We start from the raw sequence: 21098 nt of genomic DNA, 5'->3' as shown, positions 1-21098 counted from the left end.
CTTCATCCCTATCTGCCATTTCCAGATCTTTGAAACATATTACTATATTCAAATGTCCACAAAACTCACTGTTTGGTTTTGTTTTTCCATTGTTTGTGGGTGTCAGTGGTGAGAATATGTTTCCCAGGTGGCCTGTGCACAGCTGCTTGATTACATGGAGGGGCAATTCCTCACACCACTGGGCATCAGCTGACACAAAGTGGTAAGAAGAGGTAGCATACTCTAGTCATCAAATTGACAAGCACACAGAGGAGGAAAACAACTGAATTATATTCTTCCCACACAGAAATATTTCACTACTGAAGACAGTTTACATTTGTTTCGCCTATACTACGAATTTAGATCGCAGAACCTGACACAATTTAAAAACTTGCAAGGAAAGCCTGAAAATTAGCCAACAGAGCAACCACTTTTCTCTTTTTTTTTCTTGCTGTAATGCTTTCACTTCTCACTCCTCCGTCTTCTCTTTAATTTTGTTAAGCCTTAGTCACGTTATTTATGAACTCTTAGCACATGGCTAACTTGAGACAGTCCCAACATAGTTGACTACCGAATGTGTAAAGACAAGCATAGGTAGAAACTTGCAAAGGCAGTACACCAGGCTTCATTATTCTGTAAATCTTCCAGAAATATTTAAAAATAAACCTAGCAACAGTTAATTACCATGATACATGCCCTGCAGAATTGTAGAATAGATTGCAATGATTTTAAGAAACATCCAATACACAAAAAATCAAGAGCAATGGTAAACTGAGTAATCAGAAAAGACAAAAGGGAAAACTGCATTCTTCTTACTAGTAAGTTTAGGAAGATGGATCATTTAATTCATCTCAGTAGTAAAAACAGAAGTACACTTTAAGGGCATATTAACACATCAGATAAAGATAACACCTTGTTACTACTGATCTGGTTTATTTTTTACAATTTTCTTTTTATTCTTCTAGGCAGTTTACAGTAAAAAGTAAAGTAATTCCAAAGCCACGTCTAATCAGATGGGAAAAAAGGCTTTGCAAAAGGTTCTGGTTTGAGTATCACTGATTTTCACAACTGCAAATCTGGATAAAAATACTTATGTTGTCTGTTTGAAATTTGTTAGATGAAGTGATAAATGCTCAGAGTGAATCATAGCAGGATAACACAGAGATAAATCAGTAACCAAGATGAACCAGACGCAGAGGGATGGAGAGCTAGTAAGGGCTCTCAACTTGCTGCCCTGAGGCAAGCCATGAATGGTGCACCAGGACATTCTGTGGAAACCAAGGGGAATTGGCACAAGAGTACGACAGGGCCAGCCCAGCTGAAGTGCTTCTGTGCAAATGCACGCAGCATGGGCAGCAAACAGGATGAATTAAGGGCCACTGTGCTGCTGGGATGCCATGACATAGTGGCTATTACTGAAATTTGGTGGGATGATTCCCATGACTGGAATGTAGGGATAGACAGGTATAAGCTCTTTAGGAAGGATAGGCAGGGAAGGAGAGGAGGAGGTGTTGCCCTCTATGTCAATAACCACCTGAAATCAGTGGAGCTCGAGCTGGGGAGGGATAATGAGTTGGTTGAGTGTGTATGGGTTAAAATTAAAGGCAAGACAGGGGAAGGGGATATTACTGTGGGGGTCTCCTACAGGCCACCTGACCAGCAGAACCAAGCAGATGAGGCCCTCCACAGGCAAATAGAAGCAGCTTCCAGGTCACAAGCCCTGGTCCTCATGGGTGACTTCAACCACCCTGATATCTGCTGGAGGGACAACACAGCAAGGCACCAGCAATCCAGGATGTTCCTGGATTGCATAGAAGACTACTTCCTCCTCCAAATGATAGAGGAACCAACAAGAAAAGGTGCTATGCTGGACCTTGTTTTCACCAACAGGGAAGGGCTGGTAACCAATGTGAGGCTCAGAGACAGCCTTGGCTGCAGTGACCATGAAGCAGTTGAATTTAAGATCCTCAGGGCAATCAGGAGGAAGTATTCTAAGCTTACAACCCTAGACTTTAGGCGTGCAGACTTTGATCACTTCAGGGATCTGGTAGCCAAAGTGTCATGGGACAAAGCCCTGGAGGGAACTGGGACCCAGGACAGCTGGTCAGTATTCAAGGACCACCTCCTCTGCATCCAGAAGCAATGTATACCAACAAAGAGAAAAGCAGGAAAGAATGCTAGGAGGCCTGCCTGGATGAGCAAGGAGCTACTGGACACACTATTACTTAAAAAGAAACTCTACAGGAAGTGGAGGGAAGGACAGCTAGAACAGGGGTATATAAGGAAACTGCCCTAACGTCAAGAGACCTTGTTAGGAAAGCCAAAGCAGAGTTTGAATTGAATCTAGCCAGGGAGGTTAAAGGGAACACTAAGAACTTCTACAGGTATATTAATGGGAAGAAGAAGACTAGGGAAGGTGTGGGCCCCCTCAGAAAGGAAACTGGTGAAATGGTTGCAAGTGATGAGGAGAAGGCTGAGGGACTCAATAACTGCTCTACCTCAGTCTTCACTGCAAGGGCCTCTAGCCACACTCCTGATGTCATGAAAGACAATGCCAGGGGTGGGGAGGAAGAACTGCCCATCGTAAGTGAAGATCAGGTTTGTGATCACCTGAAGAACCTGCAAGTGTTCAAGTCCATGGGATCCGATGGGATACACCCATGGGTACTGAGAGAATTGGCAGATGAGGTTGCTAAACCCCTCTCTATTATATTCCAAAAGTCATGGCAGTCTGGGGAAGTCCCCACAGACTGGAAAAGGGGAAACATTACCCCCATTTTCCAAAAGGGTAAGAAGGAGGAACCAGGGAACTACAGGCCAGTCAGTCTCAACTCTGTGCCCGGAAAAGATCATGGAGTAGATCCTCCTGGAGGCACTACTGACTCAGAAGAATAGTGAAGAGGTGATTTGGAACAGTCAGCATGGCTTCGCCAAGGGCAAATCCTGCCTGACCAACCGGGTAGCCTTCTATGAACACGTTACGTTAGTAGATGAGGGGCGAGCAACTGATGTCATTTACCTGGACCTGAGCAAAGAACTGGTGACGCATGGGTTTGATGGGTGGACCACTAGAGGGATAACGAACTGGCTTGATGTGGTGAAAGCACGTTATGCCCAGATACTGAATCTTGTCCCAGCATGTGGACAAGTTCCTCCTCCTTCAGGAGGAAGACAAAAGCCAAGGCATTAGCCAGGCCAGCACGCACCCAGCACATGCAGTGCTCATGCAAACGCCAAATATGGCAGAATTCTAGCTTCACGCTTTCTATATGCTGAAGCCAGTTGTTTATGAGAGTGCCCATTGGTCAAACCCAGCCTCGAGGTATCTATAAGTGTTACCCCAGTTGGTAAACAAATTGCCCCCTCTTCCACTTTGTCTCTGTGCTTGCTCGAGAGAGTAACTCTCGAGCCGCAGCCTCTACCATTGAGCTTATTGTTGTTAGCTTCTGTTACACATGCACGCATACTGAAAGCCTCTGAATCGTGAGAAGCAGTTGGAGGATCATCTCCGCAGACGAGGACCTTTGCTGTGCCTGAGGAGCCCAGCGTCGCCACAGCCAGGAGAGCCACCGTGCCACCGGAGGACTGGACCAACCCCCGAGGGTAAGACCGTGCCACCGGAGGACTGGACCAACCCCCGAGGGTAAGACCTGCCCAGTTGCCGGGGAGAAGGGACTTGATCAAGACTGAGTCCACATACGCCTAGCCCTGCCGTAGCGGGAGAGGAGCCGCCACGTGTGCCTCTCTGAGCCCTGTGAACCTCAGAGAAAACCAAAGCATTGTTCGTGCCTATAATGCATCGAACCCGGGACCACTCTGAGCGTCCTGCTGTTCCTTTGAGCTCAGCAAACGAGAAGCCGCTGCTTAATGCACCGGCAACTGTCGCCCCACCCTGTTGTGCGAGCCGACTTCCGAGGGCCGACCCTATGGGCTGACCCCGACCAGGACTGATCCCTGTTGTCTGGAGGGAATTGACCGAGTCCTTAAGGGAACCTGCTTCTGAGCTAAGCTCAGGTTCCACTATTCCCTCTCTACTGCTGCGGAGAGAGGAGACAGTTACCCAACATCGCCGTCTAAGTCGTCTAGGAACCAGTCCAGCGACAGTCGTCTGCCGGACCCCCGCTTTGCTACAAATTAACAGCTACAGAGTTATCTTCTAAGTGCTTTCTATCCACTAGCACTCAGTTCAAGGTATCTGTGTCTAGCAGAGTAATTGCTGACATACAGAAAGATTATAATACTGCTGCGCATAGCCAGAAGCCACCCACATCCCGCCGAGTCGCCATCTAGTGGCCAAGCGGCGGAACTGCATCCTTTGTTATATAAATATGGAAATAGTCTGTAACTAGTTCATTAAGTTCTAATCATAACACTAAGCCACTTGTGGAATGTATTTCATGAACGTGCACTAGAACATGTATATAAGTTGGTGATTCATTGGTTATTAATAATTTGATAATAAAAATATTTTCATAATTCATATTTCATATTCATAAATTTAATAACCTCTTCACCACACTTGATGGCCACACCCAAAGAGTGGCTGTCAATGGGTCCATGTTCCAGAGGAGGCCAGTGACAAGCAGAGTCCCTCAGGGATCAGTCCTGGGACCAGTCTTGTTCAACATCTTTGTGGGTGACATGGACAGTGGCATTGAGTGCACCCTCAGCAAGTTTGCTGAGGACACCAAGCTGTGTGGTGCAGCAGACACACTGGAGGGAAGGAATGCCATCCAGAGGGACCTTGACAGGCTGGAGAGGTGGGCACAAACCAACCTCAGGAGGTTCAACAAGACCAAGTGCAGGGTCCTGCATCTGGGTCGAGGCAATCCCAGGCACAAATACAGGCTGGGCAATGACTGGCTGGAAAACAGCCCAGAGGAGAGAGACTTGGGGGTGCTGGTGGACGAGAAGCTCAACATGAGCTCTCAGTGTGCACTTGGAGCCCGGAAAGCCAATCAGATCCTGGGCTGCATCACGAGGTGTTGGAGTCACCATCATTGGAGGGGTTCAGGAGAAGACTTGATGGGGTGCTTGGTGCCATGGTTTAGTTGTTTAGGTGGGTTGGATTGGTTGATGAGTTGGACGCAATGATCTTGAAGGTCTCTTCCAACCTGGTCTATTCTATTCTATTCTAAAGAGAAGTGTGGCCAGCAGGTCAAGGGAGGTGATTCTCCCCCTCTACTCAGCTCTGGTGAGACCCCATCTGGAGTACTGCATCCAGTTCTGGAGCCCGTATTACAAGAGGGATATGGACATGCTGGAGCGTTTCCAGAGAAGGGCCACAAGGATGATCAGAGAGCTGGAGCACCTCTCCTGTGAGGACAGACTGAAGGAGTTGGGGCTGTTCAGTCTGGAGAAGAGAAGGCTCCAAGGTGACCTAATTGTGGCCTTCCAGTATCTGAAGGGGGCCTACAAGAAGGCTGGGGAGGGACTTCTCAGGATCTCAGGTAGTGATAGGACTAGCGGGAATGGAATGAAGCTGTAGGTGGGGAGATTCAGGCTGGATGTGAGGAAGAAGTTCTTCACCATGAGAGTGGTAAAGCCCTGGAATGGGTTGTCCAGGGAGGTGGTTGGGGTGCCATCCCTGGAGGTGTTTAAGACCAGGCTGGATGAGGCTCTGGCCAGCCTGATCTAGTGTGGGGATGTCCCTGCCCATGGCAGGGGGGTTGGAACTGGATGATCCTTGTGATACCTTCCAACCCTGACTGATACTATGATACTATGAAGAGGAAATAACAACATAAAAACAATAGCTCCAGAAAGCAGGAAGAAAGGAAGTCCTTTGGCACACAGTTGTGAATGTGCTCAGGATTATAAGAACATTTAGTTATATCACCTGTTCATACCTCTGACATGATGTGCACTGCTTTTACTTTTTTTGACCAATTCTCTCTCTGCTGGCATACCATCATTTTTTCCTGATGTTAACATATGACACAGCAAAACAGCCTACAAAGACAGTCATGCTGCTGTTCCTCCAATGGCACAGTCCTAGAATTATATAAATATGTATCTTGTGATTGATTTGCCATAAAGAGACTGTGGTGAAGATGTACAGTAAAGCAACCTACTATTTTTGCTCTTTTAAGGGACAGTGATCATTTTGCAAATTAACATGCCCAGTGTGAATCCACAGATTGATGGGAGCTCTTGAACACTTAGACACAGCTGATCTATTGGAAAGTACAGGTATTGTTTCTGTTCAGAAAAGAAAATGAATGCACTGGTTAGACAAAACCTAGGATAAAGAATGAAAAACAGTACGAAAAAGAGTATAAGGAAGACATGAATAATAATAATAATAAAAAGTAACTATATATATATAAAAATCCCCAGCTTCTCATTCTCTGAGAATCAGCAGTTTCTACCTTTAAGGATGCTGATTCTATCAGAGGAAAGCAAGTTTCACTGAAAAGACTGCAGTGTGGAAGGAAAAGAAAATCAATAGCTGTTATTAATCAGAAGGGGAGCATTTAGAACTCCTACACAAATAACAAAGAAACTATCATAATTATATCTCTACAGATTGCCTCAAATATCTTTCAAAGGATCTAGGAAGAAAAAGTTATCTCCTGAATGACATTGCGGGTTGAAAGGCAATATATGCAGAGCACATTTCTGTTCTTAATCTTATACAGAGGAACATCTGTCAGGATACGTTTCATCATTTGTTCTCCTTTCCCATCTTATGGCTATTTTTCACTCTGCATAGACAGAGAGCAAAAATAACAAAAAAACACTAACACAGCCTACTAGCAAAAAACACATTGGTGGTAAAAAAATGTCACCACTTTTAGACAGGAAAATCCTAGTCCCCTGCACAAGGCCAAGTGCACTCTCTCCCAGAATCTTTGAGTTCAAGTAGTTCCTTTTTCTACTTGCAGGACTTCTCTCCATCTCAACTTCACACTTTGGGGGAGGGGAGAAGCTGAGGTTCTTCAAAATTATTTTCTACCATAATTTATTAAAGTGGACAAATTATTGCATAAACCATGCTACTTAAGTTCTCTTCTCCTTCCTTCTCCCTATCAATTACTAAGGAAAAGAAAATCCACAACTCCTGCAAGGGAAGGCAGAAAGCAGTAAATGGAAGCAAGCTCAAGGTCTTGCCATAGAGAGCATCAGCGATGTGAAATGTGCCACACACTAGTACCACGTATCTGCTTCAAAACCTTTTTCACAAAGACCAATGCAGAGAGAACAATAACAGTGGCAATGAGAGGATGTCTTCTGCTACAGATGAACAGATGGCAAAAATTAGTTGTGGTAGGTAAGTGCACACTAGTTGAAGCACCTTATTTACAAAGTACTCCACTCGTTTCCCACAGACAGTGGGAAGAGATTTTCCTCTCCTCTGGACTAACAGTAGGAGGAGCATGTCCCTTTTCTTTATAACTAGAAAATGAGGGTGAAGCCAATGCTTTTCTGAAAGATGTCCTAAAAAACCTTCTTAAAGGGTCTTCACATGAAAAAGTTTCTGAAATCCTGGGCTACAGAAACATAACTGGAAAGTTAAAAAAACAAACAACAAGTACCATTTGAGATGTATAATAAATTAAAACAATAAAAGTTGGAAGAAAAATTAAATAATGCCACTGGTCACAGAGAGACCACAGTTGGTAAATCTGTAAGCAGGTCTATCACCAGAGCTTTTAATGTGGTAACTATAATTCCCTTCTAAGCTTCCTCACAAGGTACAGCATAAGTGCCATGTAGTCTTAGCATAAAAGATATGCATGTTATGCATCTCATACATACACTTCTTCAAAGCACCTTTTGAAGTCAATCCTTAGGAAGTTGTACTTCTGGAGAGCAACTACTGAAAAGCACAGGCTCCATAACCCTGCAAATGCTAACATCATGCTTAGTCATGCCTACCACACACAAACACCTACTGTGTTGGATTTCAGGAAATTGACTTTGCCTAGGATAAAACCGTGTGTGGCTTGGATTGATGTATTCTTTCCAACCCATTCTAGGTCTTTAAAAACTGTCATTTCTGATTCTGCTTTGGTCAGTACCATTGGTCACAATTACATATTAGAACATGTGGATGCCATAAACTCTACAAGCAGACATCATCGAGAGATGTAGTGCTTTATGCAGTACTTAGCACTCATCCCATTTAAGCAGTGAAGCCCTTGCTTTAGCATATGTTTAAGACTGAAGACACCAAAAGAACTACTTATATACCTGAAGAAAAGTGAATGCTTAGCTGATCATCTCTTTGGAGTCCTGTTTGCCTGTGGGCAACTCAGTGTGGTTGGAAAAAAGTCTAGAAGACAAATATACAACCTTGTTTAGGAGTGCTATCAGAACTGTCATGACATCATGACACAGTAATAACTGTCTTTAGGCTAAACTGTAAATGGTAGGTATTTGAATGGCCTGTATCTCCACTGCTGATTCTGCAGTGAGCTGTTTTTGGGAAACCCCTGCCTTCACATTACTTCAAAACCAAACAGACCCTTTATGGACTTTTACTTCTTTTCCTAAGCACCAGTGTAAGGCAATCACTGAAGGTAATATATAGCACATACTGGACTGTGTCTGCTGGAGTACGGCAAATCTGTATTTGGTTAAGAAACAGCTTCCATACACTGGAGTGTATGGAATTGGCAATAGAGTTTTCTCCTTTCTACTGTCTGTGAAGTGAGAGCATACCCAAGTCATAAAGAAAATATTGAGTATTTTCATGCTGTAGAACATAAAGAAGATTCTTTGTAGGACTCCTCACATCTGCACTGGTTAATTCTAGTTAAAAATAAAATACTTTTTTAAAAAAACAATCACATAGCTTTGATGCCAGCGTATGGAAAACCTCAAGAAACATGGAGGCAGAAGTCAGTTCTCCTGCCTGATTGGATAAGAAACAGCAGGTGAGCGGTAAATGTCACGTCATATGCAAGCCCATAAGCATTACAAGCAGGGCCTCTGGCATCAGCATATTGGCAATGAGATGTAGTAAGTGGCCCAAACTTCACACTGGAACATTATTGACTGCTCCTATAGTGAAAGACCAATAGAAGCAGACTCAGTATCCATCACAGCTACTGAAAATAAAAGGAAAAGAGAAAAACAGTGGCAGCCCATTCCAAGTATAGCTATAATGTTTAAAATCCATCCTCAGAGTGTTGGTGCTTGGTTTTTTTCAATAAATATGGAACCTGGAACTGTTTAGATTGTAATTAAATCTCCTGAAAATGCATAAAAAGATCCTGTGCCTCCTTTTCAACTTCTTTAAATCAGGAATAATGCTCTATGCGGAAGCCTGCAAGGCTGTCTCTGGAGGTTGCATTAAAGAGTAAGAGAAGAAAAATCTTTACAAAACACCTTTTTGCCATAAAAAAACCAAAGTGTCTTTAACCTATACAGACCTAGTACATACCCTTTAAGTAAATCTCTCTTCTTTCTACATGTTACAATCTCTGTACAACACAAAGCCAGTAGCCAACTTGTTTTACAGCATGCAAGCTTCAACCAATGTTTAATACAGCTTTAAACCAGCTCCGCTGAAGAGGTGGAGAGACAAATGACTGATGCCCCCAGACTACCCCCCAGACACTTGATGACTGATGCCCCCAGACTACCCCCCAGACACTTGATCATTCTACTGCCCTTCCCCATCCTCCCTGAAGCTCCTGTTTCTGAATGCACTTGGCAGGAATGACTTTGCCACTGAAACCAGAAACAAAACATTTCCTTTAAACTGCACTGGTTCAACCAAACCCCCTTTGCTCTTCTTCAAACTATAACCACACAGAAGAGGCAGAAGCAACCCGCTCTCCACAAAGAATGGGAGATGACTCTGTACGTTAAGCACCAACACAAAAAGGTGTCTTGGTATTTGGTAGCAGGAGCTTTGGACCCACAGCACCACAGCAATGACAGTATGCACTGCTGCCAGGTTTTTGTTAGAACTTGTGTGCACTTATCTGTACCACACTGCTTTCAAAGATTTCCATGCCTGCTATGGCATACTGCTATTTTTTAAAATAGGTATTGTTCTCCACATCTGTAAAATGGATCATGGTCCCCTGAAGGCAACCAAAAATTACACACCTTTTGAAATGGGCCTCAGTCTCAAGCACAGGGCAGAAATTCTAACAAGCAGTGCATTAAAGAAGGAACTTTATAGTTTGATGATTATATGTGACAATACAGAAGAAGTAATTTCTTCCAGTAGCTGCCATTTTGCTTATTTTAAAGATGATAATAAGAGTGAAATAATAAAAAAAAATGCTTAAAAATTAATGCTTTTTTTTCCTTTCATATGGATATATAGAATGGTAAAGGAAAAATCATTTAAATAATTTCCTTAGTAATTCAAGTAATATTTAAATAGATTTAATAGCACTGCTTCAAACCAATGAATTATGAGTTTAAAACTCATTAAAATGTAATGCTTTTTTCCTGAGCTGAGGGAGTGAGATTTAAATCCACTGAATTTTAATATTTCAGCTTGAGCTGCAGGAGGTAGAGAAAGTCCAAATGAACTATTCCATCAGCACCATTCAAGCATGAACATTTTAATCAGTTTTACTTCCTTGGAGTTCTCCAACACAGTTTACGCTGTCATTCTGAAAGCACTTAACACAGAGGGTGTGAAAAACCACCAAGGCTTGTTATTGCCTTCACAATTGATGGCAAATAATTTCACAGACTTCCTATCATTAAAATGTCACTGCTAAAAATTGAGGTTCAGCATTTCTTGTGCTAAACTGCATTTTCTTTGAGCACCATCACATACCTGTTTCTAAGTTTTTTGTACATTTATAACTCTCTGTCTGATAAACAGGCATGAAAGCAGTAGCCTCCATTTCTGCCTTATGACCCAACTACAGCTGAAAACTGGTTATTTTAAACTGAGGGGGGGAAAAAAGACTAACAGAATTTTTATAAAGTTACATGTTAATTCCCTGGCCTCCTCATTAAAATGCAACTACATTCACACAACATGTTCTGGTTATATATGGTATAATGGGTTTTTAAATTAATAAATAAATCAATAAATAATCTAAGAAAAATGAAAGCATCATTCCTAATTCCTATTACTGGTTTAAGGCTACAAATTGTGTGTTGTTGCAATGGTGAGATATTGCAAATTTTAAAAACATAGAAGCTATTACGCATCACAAGATCAACTGGATACACCACACTGCTCATCCCCATACACCTGAGATCAAAAGAAGCTCTGGTTTCTACCACAAATTGCTCCAAGTGAGAATGCAGTACTGTACTGTCCACAGCAAACACCAGATGCAGAGTCTGGATGCCTAAAGATTTATGGTCCTCCCACAGCACACTTATGATACCTAGTTTTAATCTAGTTTTAATCTCTGCATCTCTCCAGAAGAAGATAGGTTATATTTAACTTGTTTCAGCCTGTCAACAGTTTTAAACTGAACATGACCTGTGAAAGAAGTCCTAATAACTGTGTTTCATTCCATTAAACACAACTAGGTTATTGTCAGGAGAACAAGTAGTCCCTCTGGGTTTCAGGCTCACTTCAGTATTTTGCATTTAAACTGCATGGATCAGTGATTTGGTTCAGTTACCAATGAAGATGGAATAATACTGTAAAGTTAAAAGGTGCTTCATCAGATTCCATTATATCAGAACACATTCATACAAAAATATATACATGTAAAACACAAAGAGGGACATGATTTGTGCACAGTCAATTCTTTTCTTATGCCAACCTCCTTTCTGCAAAAGTCCATTTTAAATTCAAACCCAAGGTTCATCTGTTCAAGCTAAAGAGATTTAGCATGAGTGAGGTGAACTGAACAGGGCCCCCCAAGGCACAGAGAAACTTAAGCCACAGTTTTATAGAATGGAATGGAATGGAATGGAATGGAGCAGAGCAAACTGGAAAAGACCTTTGAGATCAATCTATCCTTTGAGTCCAATCTATCATCCAACACCATCTAATCAACTAAACCATGGCAACAAGTGCCCCATCCAGTCTCTTCTTAAACACTTCCAGTGATAACAACACCACCACCTTCCTAGGAAGCCCATTCAAATGGCCAATCACTCCTTCTGTGAAGAACTTCTTCCTAACATCTAACCTAAATGTCCCCTGGTGCAGCTTGAGACTGTGTCCTCTTGTTCTGGAGCTGGTTGCCTGGGAGAAGAGAACAACCCCCTCCTGTCTACAACCTCCCTTTAGGTAGTAGTAGACAGCAATAAGGTCTCCCCTGAGTCTCCTCTTCTCCAGGCTAAGCAACCCCAGCTCCCTCGGCCAGTCCTCAGAGGGCTTGTGCTCCAAACCCCTCACCAACTTTGTTGCCCGTATTTCAAAAGTTCAGAAGTTCCAATACTGCTTCTGTCTGTCTGACACACAGCTCAATGGGTAACTAAAAATTACATTTGTTTTTTTTTTTAGAACTTTAAAGCATGAACTTCAGAAGCTTTTAAAATATCACAGGGTTAAAATAACAAAAATTCTGCCAGAAGTACCAAACAGCAAAACAACCCAAGACAATATGGTTAGAGATACAGAGAAAACATGATTTTTAATTATGTTATTTCTTTCTTTTTTATCAGTATTGACTTTATAAAAGATGCTAAGCCTTTTTTTTAATCCCACGCTACATTTTCAGGCTTTAAGCATAGATGCAGCATTATTGTTGGTATTCACACAGGTAGTATGTCAGCTTTTTGGTAACTTGCTAACCTAGTTAGTCCTTTTTTTTAACAAACCTTTTAAAGATTACACTACTTGTCTTCAAACCTCATGAACATCAAATTTTCAGTTTCTATTGTTCCATTTTCTCTAAAACTGAAGAGAGGACCACAAAACATTTCCCAAGTCAACACAGACAATAAGAGTGAAAAAAGGCAGTACTACAAGTTAAAGTCAAGTCTTGTGAGGGAGGTGAGAGCTGTCCAACTTGAGCGCACAAAAGCAATGTTCAGATATGAAAATCTGAAGCAATAGAATATCAATGGACTTGAAGAGATAAATTCAGAAAAACAAAACAGAAAATTTATTCTGTCTGGTGGATGAAGATCAACAAAAGTTATGGCCAGGCTCCCAGACAAATGTCTATTCTGTTTGTATTAATTTTCTGTGGTTTAATGGTCATGAAAGCAGGAAAAACTTAAACAATGAGTGCAACAGCCAGTATCTACAACATTGGATGTTGTACATCAATCAACTTACTCTTTACTAGAAAGAAAATTGCTTTTTGCAGTCTCTCTAAAACATACAAGGGTTAATGGCCAGAATGTACAGAAGTAGACTTGTGAAGTATTTGTACACATGCAAGTACACAAACAAAACAGCACATGCACATATATGTACATGCTAAGTATGCACATGCAGCACACATAAAAACTTCTTTAACAAAGAAGCCAACCTTTAGCTATTTAATTTATGCAAGGAATGTTAATAGAAGACAATATTTTTGGTTAGGTAATGAAAGCTAATTGGAAAATTATTCATCTCCCACTCTCCCCAATGAAGCATAAAAGACATATAACAAATGTTATTCACGATTCTACACGACTCGTTGCAATTCACCCCCTTCTTTCTAATTGGGCACTTCAGAGGAAATGAAGGCTGCTCTTTTCCATTTATATCTTCTAATTGACTACCAGTGTTTTCTTGTGGTCAGAGGGATACTAAATAAAACTAGAAACAGCCTATTAAAAAGAAGGTACAGTCAGAATGCTGCTCAACACTACTGTTAGCAATGATCAGAGAGCCCTGATTTACTTGTCAAAAGACAGAGGCATAATTGAAGCAATATCTTCACTTCAGATTGATTATTCTGCGACCCTTATCTACATCTTCAACAAGCAATTTGAATTTTAATGAAAGTAAATGTAATAATTAGCATTTCAAAGTGTGTTTGATACACTGAATAAAAAAAGGAAAATACTTTTATGTAAAATCTATACATAAAAGCATTTGGGAGGGCACAGAAGATGGGAAGTATAGTTGTAGTATCTTCATTAGAGTAACTTAAACAACTGCTTGCACTAGCTGCATAATTATACATGTGAATAATGTGCTATTAAGCTCACCTTTCTCACCTTTATTTTATGTAGTGTGAACATACAAGGCTTTCATTGTATTGTTTTTCTTGTCCAGTTGTAAAAGGTAAATATTATGGCTGCCCATACCCACAAAATCTCACAGGACTGCTACACTGGGCTAATACTGCTGGCAGCAAAGCTTTTTACAACAAGGGCTCCACATCCCCATATATTCATATGACTAGGACAGGGTGCCTATGAGCACACCAGTGATGAGTTGTTTTGCCATCAGTTTTAGTTGGTTTGTTTTGTTGTTGCTTTTTGTTTGGTTTTTTTTTAAAGTAACAATTATTCTTTAATGTAAAAAGTGTAGTGAACGTTTGCAGTCTAGAGCCAGAGAAAGGTGGGCATAGCAGGGATGGGAAATCCTCCTAAAGAACAGTGTTATATGAATGCTACCTGTTACTGTGGCTGCAGAAGCTGACTGGCTTGTGGTCAAAGGAAGCAATATTACTTAAAAAGGACAACAAAAAAAGGGATATTGAGCTGGCTTTGGGAAATGGATACAGAACAGACACTAATTACCCCATTAGTCAAGAAAATGTTTTCAGCTTTCATGAAGGTCAAGCTACTGAACTACATCACTGCTCACAACTTTTGCCCACCTGATGGAAATGAGTTCATACAAGAGAGAAAGAGAAAGAAAATCTATTTATAAACACTATCAGAGCTAAAACAGAAAGACCACATACCCCAATGATTGCGTTCAGTTCTGCCATGGTCACTTGCTTGGCACGCTCCACAGCCTGCACCACTTGTTGCTGGTGCTACAAATGAAGATCAGAAACAGAATAAAATTATTTGTTTTCTATACAATTAAGCACAGATTGTTCCTTTTTCTTTTTTTCTTTGCTTTTCAAACAAATGAAGGGCTTGAAATAACTGTTCAGTTATAACAGACAGTCACATTGTGTTGATCTGTAACAGTACTAGAGAAAGGAAGGATATTTAATGCCATTCCTTGTCAAGAATTACACCTTTGCTCCCCACAGAGCTATTTTGCAACACAGCTAAACAGGGAACTGTCTTTCTTTTATTCATCAGCACAGTGTGATTTTGAATTTACATGCTAACTTAAAATGCAAGCCACTCTTCTTACAACCACAGAATGCCTTTTTTTTTTTTTATCTTTTAAAAGCATACTGAAAAAGAAACACATGTATTTTCAATAAGGGCATGGCATCCAAGTCACCAAAGGATATGCAGATTTTCCTTGTAGGTACATTTCAAAGCAACTCAACTGCAATAATGGAATCTAACATACCATTCACATTTCTGTGAAATATGTAAAAGAGAACTAATTATTTCAATCTCCAAAATGTACATTTTAATAGCTTTAAAAAGTCCATCAAAAACACATGGTCTCATTAACAACACAGTTTGTAAGCTTTAGTTGTTATATTGTCTGACTTTGAGTGATATCATACACCTGCAGTCAATTCAAAATTGCTGTATGCTGAAAACTGATTGGTATTTATTTGAAAACATCAATTACAAATAAAATAGGGTCCTCATCTTGCAACCAGATCCATGCCTGTTCAGATCTCCACTACTAGTAAACTCATCTGCAAAGGCAGCCTCACAGGACTGGGATTGCATGTGAATAATTGATGCAAGGGGAAGACAGGGAGAGCTGCGAGTAGGTTGTGTGACCTGTGAGTGAGTCATCTTTCATCTACATGGGTTGAACATGGAGAGGGCTAAACTCTTGCCTACCTCAAGAGATGCCAAAGCTGTAATGAGGAAACATCAGATCTATATCGAAAACAACAATTGTTCTTTTGCACAAAAAGCCCCCAGTTTGCCCATCATGGTTGTGCACACAGGCAGAGCAGAGCCAAGAGCCATGCAGCAACACCTCACATGCATCTTTACTAGGGGTATAAGGTGGGGACTCAAATCCTCCAGACTTCCTCCAACACAGGAGTTGGTGAAGAGCATGAGAAAGACTTCCCAGGCAGCAGTCTAAGCCTCATTGGAAAAAGGAGCCATAAGAAAGGGTTCCATTACCTTGGGGTCTGGGCAGTCTCAGATTTGCTGTCTCAGAGCAACATAAAAACAAAAGTGGTGTTTTTATTGATAAACCCTTTCCCATAAAAGCCCTCAGGGTAAGGAAAAGCAAGACTAAAAATCTACCTGTAACTGTAAGAAATGTTGACCTCAACTACAAAAAATGGATAAATGCAAATAACAAAGGAGGTAATTTAGAAACACTCCTGGAAGGAAGAAAATGGTTTTAAGGTTTGTTTGTTTTTAAGCAAAGGATTAAATTAACCAAATACCAGGAGAGCAAATAACATACTGCTGCAAACAGAATCACAGCAGTCCCATTTAGTTTCCTAAAGCTACAGTGCTAACACAAACCAAATCTGTCCCTTCTAAGCACACAATGTAAGGTCAAGCATAAGCAAATGTGCTCTTGGCATTCAGAAATAAAATAAAATAAATAAAAATTTAGTGATGTTATCACCAAATAGACAATAAAAAGGAAATTACAATACTCAAGCCACAAGTTCTTGATGATGTGTTATCTCCAGGCCATCACAAGTTAAGAGCGGGCACCACTTTCATCAGTTACGTAGCTGAAAGACTGGTGACACAACCAACAGAATAATCATCAAAAAATGACACTACCATCTTCTGGTGGTGGTCAGCCCCACCAAAAATGGGTCGTAGCATTTTTGATCAAGTCATCTAAAAAAAAAAAAAATCCAAAAGGAGGGGTCTAAATATCTTTCATATATTATTAAAAAAACAAAACAAAACCCAAATGAAAACAAAACCCACTTTACTTACTGAGTTCACAGTCATCCTTATTCTCCTACCATTTCCTAGGCAATGTTTTCTGCACTAAAGAAGGAGAACTTGCTCTTGATTTTTACATATAAGCATTCAAGTCCAACACCCAGTTACTTAAATCCTGTTTACAGGGCCAGGGGCAGAAGAAAAAATCTTCTAAGTGACCTATAGAAAGCCTGACTGAAAACATAAAACTTTTTGTAGAAATTACTCCAATTTTTCTAAAACCTGGATGAAAGTAAGTCCACTTTACAAGCACTTGAATTTTTTAACTTCATTTACAGCAAATAGACAAAGAATGGCTCTCAGGAGTATTTAAGAGAAACATTCTTTCATTCCAAGGTGAGGGGAAGAGAAGGTGCAGAGGTAGAGGACCAAAATCTTACCTTAAGATTTCTGCTGGAAAGCACTGTTAAGACAGAAATTCCCTAAGCAGCCACACAAGGCATCTTTCATTGATTCTAACAGGTTTGGGATCAAGCCTTCATAGAGATGGAAAAACCCATGGGCCTTGTAACACTGAACCTAAATTAGGTACAGTAGAGACAATTAAAACTCTCCAACTGCTAGCTGCTTTAACATTGATTTAATCATCAGTGGCATTGTATGCAAAAGACCCAGAAGAGATGGTCTGTAATTAGCCTTTCCATCACTTCCACCTCACTGCAGCAATACAGCGCACTTCTACTCAGCCCCACAAAAACCCAGAGGGGGCTTGCCCTGAATGACCCCAGGGCTACCTCAAGTCACAGGCACAAAACACACACTTGAGTGGATAAAGACCCATGAAAGCAGTCATTCAATGGCACAGCATTGGGCCGTCCAGGTTTTGAAGAGCCTGACAGCTGCCCCACCATTTCTCAGCCCAGGGCAGGTAGGGGCCTCCACATTAGCAGCTGTGGCTCTGGTAACAGCTGGAGAGCTCCACATACAGAGGAGCCCATGTGGGGTTTTGTGACCCACTGCAACCTGAAACCATGGTGTGAAACAATGAGCTCAGGGGACTGTCAAGCTGGGTGACAGCTGGCTAGTGCAGTCCACACAGGTACCTAAGGGTGGACGGCTCCAATGCTTACCATGGGCTTGAACACTTTCCCCAGCCAATGAGACATTAACAAGCAGCACTATATCAAAACCATGCAGTACATGTTTGCCTATCCACCAATTGATCATGTATCAATTTTACATCCAAGTAAAAAAAGCAACAACAAAAAAAGGGTTACCTTTTTCCAACCCAAATATAGACATGGGGTTGTCACTTTCACACACATATAATGGTAGCCTTCCTCTGTGCACACAAGCGAATGACAGACACACTTTTTTCAGTTATAGGAAAACAATATTTTCCATTCAATTTAACAGGTCAGAGCAATTAACTCAATAACTGCCTTGCCTATCTTGCAGACTAGTATGGTTTCTCCTTTTTAACTTCTTTCTCTTCTTTTCACCTGCTTCTGATTTCTGTAATAAGCAGTGTGTCTGCACTTGCATTGTTATGGAAAATCACCTCCTTTCACACTGACAGTGGGTAGCAACAACACAAACCATATGAAGGATGTAGGTTTTTTTCACCAACACTTTATCTTACCAAACTCTCATCACCTAGCCTGGGCTCCTGCACAGGTATTCACAGAGTATAATCGTGTAATTGTTCCATGTGGAAAAGATCTTGAAGATCATCCAGTCCAATAATTTTCTAATTCTGCCAAGTCCAGGGATAAACCATGTCCCTTTGCACCACATGTCTATGGATCTTTGAAACACCTCCAGTCCCCAGGTGGACTCAACCACCATCCTGGGGACACTATTTCAGTGTTTGATAACTCTTATCAGTGAAGAAATTTCTTCTAATATCCAATCTAAGTATCCCCTAGTACAACTTGAGACAACTTCCTCTCATCCTATCACTTGATACTAGGGCAAAGACACTAACACCCACCTCACTACAACCTCCTTTAAGATAGAGAGTGATAAGGTCTCTCCTCAGACTCCTCTACACTAAACAGCAACAGCTCCCTCAGCCACTTCTCCTAAGACCTGTTCTATGGACCCTTCAGCAGCTTCACTGCCCTTCTCTGGACACACTCTAGCACCTCCATGTCTTTCTTGTAGTGACGGGCCCAAAACTGGAAACAGCATTCAAGGTGTGGCCTCAACAGTTCTGAGCACAGGGAGGCAATAGTTTCCCTGGACCTGCTTGTCACACTATTCATGACACAGGCCAGGATGTTGTTGGCCTTCTTGGCCAGCTGCACACACTGCTAGCTTATGTTCAGATGGCTGTCAACCACCACCCGCAGGTCCTTTTATGCTGGGCAGCTTTCCATACACTCCCCCAAGCCTGTAGCATTGCATGGGGTTGTTGTGACCCAAGTGCAAGACCTCACACTTGGCCAGTCATACAACTGACTTCAGCACATTGATGAAGCATGTTCTGATCCCTCTGTAAAGCCTTCCTACCTGCAAGCACAACAACATTCTAGACCTTAATGCCATCTGCAAAGTTACTGAGGCTGCACTCAATTCCCACATTCAGATCATTGATAAAGATAATAAAGAGAACTGGCCCCTCTTCTGAGCCCTGAAGAACACCATTAGTGATCCTCTTTGGGCCTGGCCATTCAGCCAGTTTTCTACTCAACAAAGCATCCACCCATCCAACCATGACCAGTCAATTTCTCCAGAATACTGTGGAACATAGCGTTGAATATGTTACTAAAGTCAAGGTAGATGTAATCCACAGTTTTTCCCTCGTCCACTAACCCTGCTTCTCCTGTCATAGAAGTAGATCAGGACCCGCCCTTCATGAATCCATGCTGACTGGGCCTGATCACTTGGAACCCTGCACATGCTGCATAATGCACTCAAGATGATCTGCTCCATGGCACTGAGATCACTCTGTCAGGTTTGCAATTCCCCAGGCTGTCCTTCTGGCCTTTTCTGTAGATGAGATGAATACTGGTAAAAGTTGGAAAGTGGTTTATTGAGCACTTCCTCCAGGTTTCTCAGTGGCCCTGGGTGCGTGTTATCCAACCATATAGATTTGTGTATGTCTAAGTGGTACAGCAGGTCACTAATCATCTCCTCTTGGACTACAGGGATTTCATTCTGCTTCCCATCCTTGTCTACTGAGCTCAGAGGGCTGGTCACTCATCTTACTACTACAGAGTGAGGCAAAGAAGGCATTGAGTACTTCGGCCTTTTCCTCATCCTTTATTAGAATAGAATAGAATAGAATAGAATAGAATAGAATAGAATAGAATAGAATAGAATAGAATAGAATAGAATAGAATAGAATAGACCAGGTTGGAAAATACCTTTGAGATCATCAAGTCCAACCTATCATTCAACACCATCTAATCAACTAAACCATGCCACCAAGCACTCCATCCAGTCTCTTCCTAAACACCTCCAATGATGGTGACTCTACCACCTCCCCAGGCAGCCCATCCCAATGGCCAATCACTCCTTCTGTGAAGAACTTCTTCCTAACATTCAGCCTAAACCTCCCCTGGTGCAGCTTGAGACTGTGTCCACTTGTTCTGGTGCTGCTTGCCTGGGAAAAGAGACCAACCCCCACCTGTCTACAACCTCCCTTCAGGTAGTTGTAGACAGCAGTAAAGTCTCCTCTGAGCCTCTTCTTCTCCAGGTTTAGCAACCCCAGTTCCCTCAGCCTCTCACAGTATCACCAAGGTTGGAAGAGACCTCAAAGATCATCAAGTCCAACCTGTCGCCACAGACCTCATGACTAGACCACGACTAGACTATGTTCCCCCCCTGCATATAACAAAGGACCCATAATCTCCTCAGTCCTCCTGTTGCTTCTAATATATTTGTAGAAGCATTTCCTGCTCGCTTTAACAGATGTAGCCAGATTAATTTTCAATTGGACTTTGGCTCTTCTTGTTTTCTCCCTGTATAGCTTCACAGCAACTTTGCAGTCATCCTGAGTGACTTGCCCCTTCTCCCAATGACCATAAATTCGCTTTTTCTCCCTAAACAGCAACCAAATTCTTTTATTCAGCCAGGACAACATTCTTCCACACTGACTCATAGTACATGGGGATGACTGTTTCTGTACCATTAAGACTCATTTCTTGAAGATCATCCACCCTTCTTGGATTACTCAGCCCTTCAGAACTGCCTTCCAAAGGCCTCTGTCAACCACACTCTGAAACAGGCCAAAAACTGACTGATGGAAATCCAGCATGGCAATTCTGCTGACTCCCCCTCTTTACTTCTGCAACAACAGAGAATTCTATCACTTT

The 21098-nt window shown here is 41.7% G+C and overlaps 1 protein-coding gene across 2 annotated transcripts in view; it reads right to left on the bottom strand.

Annotated features, from left to right (window-relative positions):
* TLE4 (TLE family member 4, transcriptional corepressor) overlaps nucleotides 1-21098 on the bottom strand; it is a 121457-nt gene that overhangs the window by 59834 nt on the left and 40525 nt on the right. For both annotated transcript variants that reach the window (XM_054179085.1, XM_054179086.1), the window contains exon 6: nucleotides 14724-14798. In XM_054179085.1, the coding sequence (XP_054035060.1) occupies nucleotides 14724-14798 (75 nt within the window). The remainder of the gene's footprint in view (nucleotides 1-14723; nucleotides 14799-21098) is intronic.

This window comes from Dryobates pubescens, chromosome Z (assembly GCF_014839835.1).
Source record: "Dryobates pubescens isolate bDryPub1 chromosome Z, bDryPub1.pri, whole genome shotgun sequence".
NCBI classification, from domain to species: Eukaryota; Metazoa; Chordata; class Aves; order Piciformes; family Picidae; genus Dryobates; species Dryobates pubescens.
Note: the sequence above shows the minus strand (reverse complement) of the source record. Positions and strands in the feature narration are given on the sequence as shown.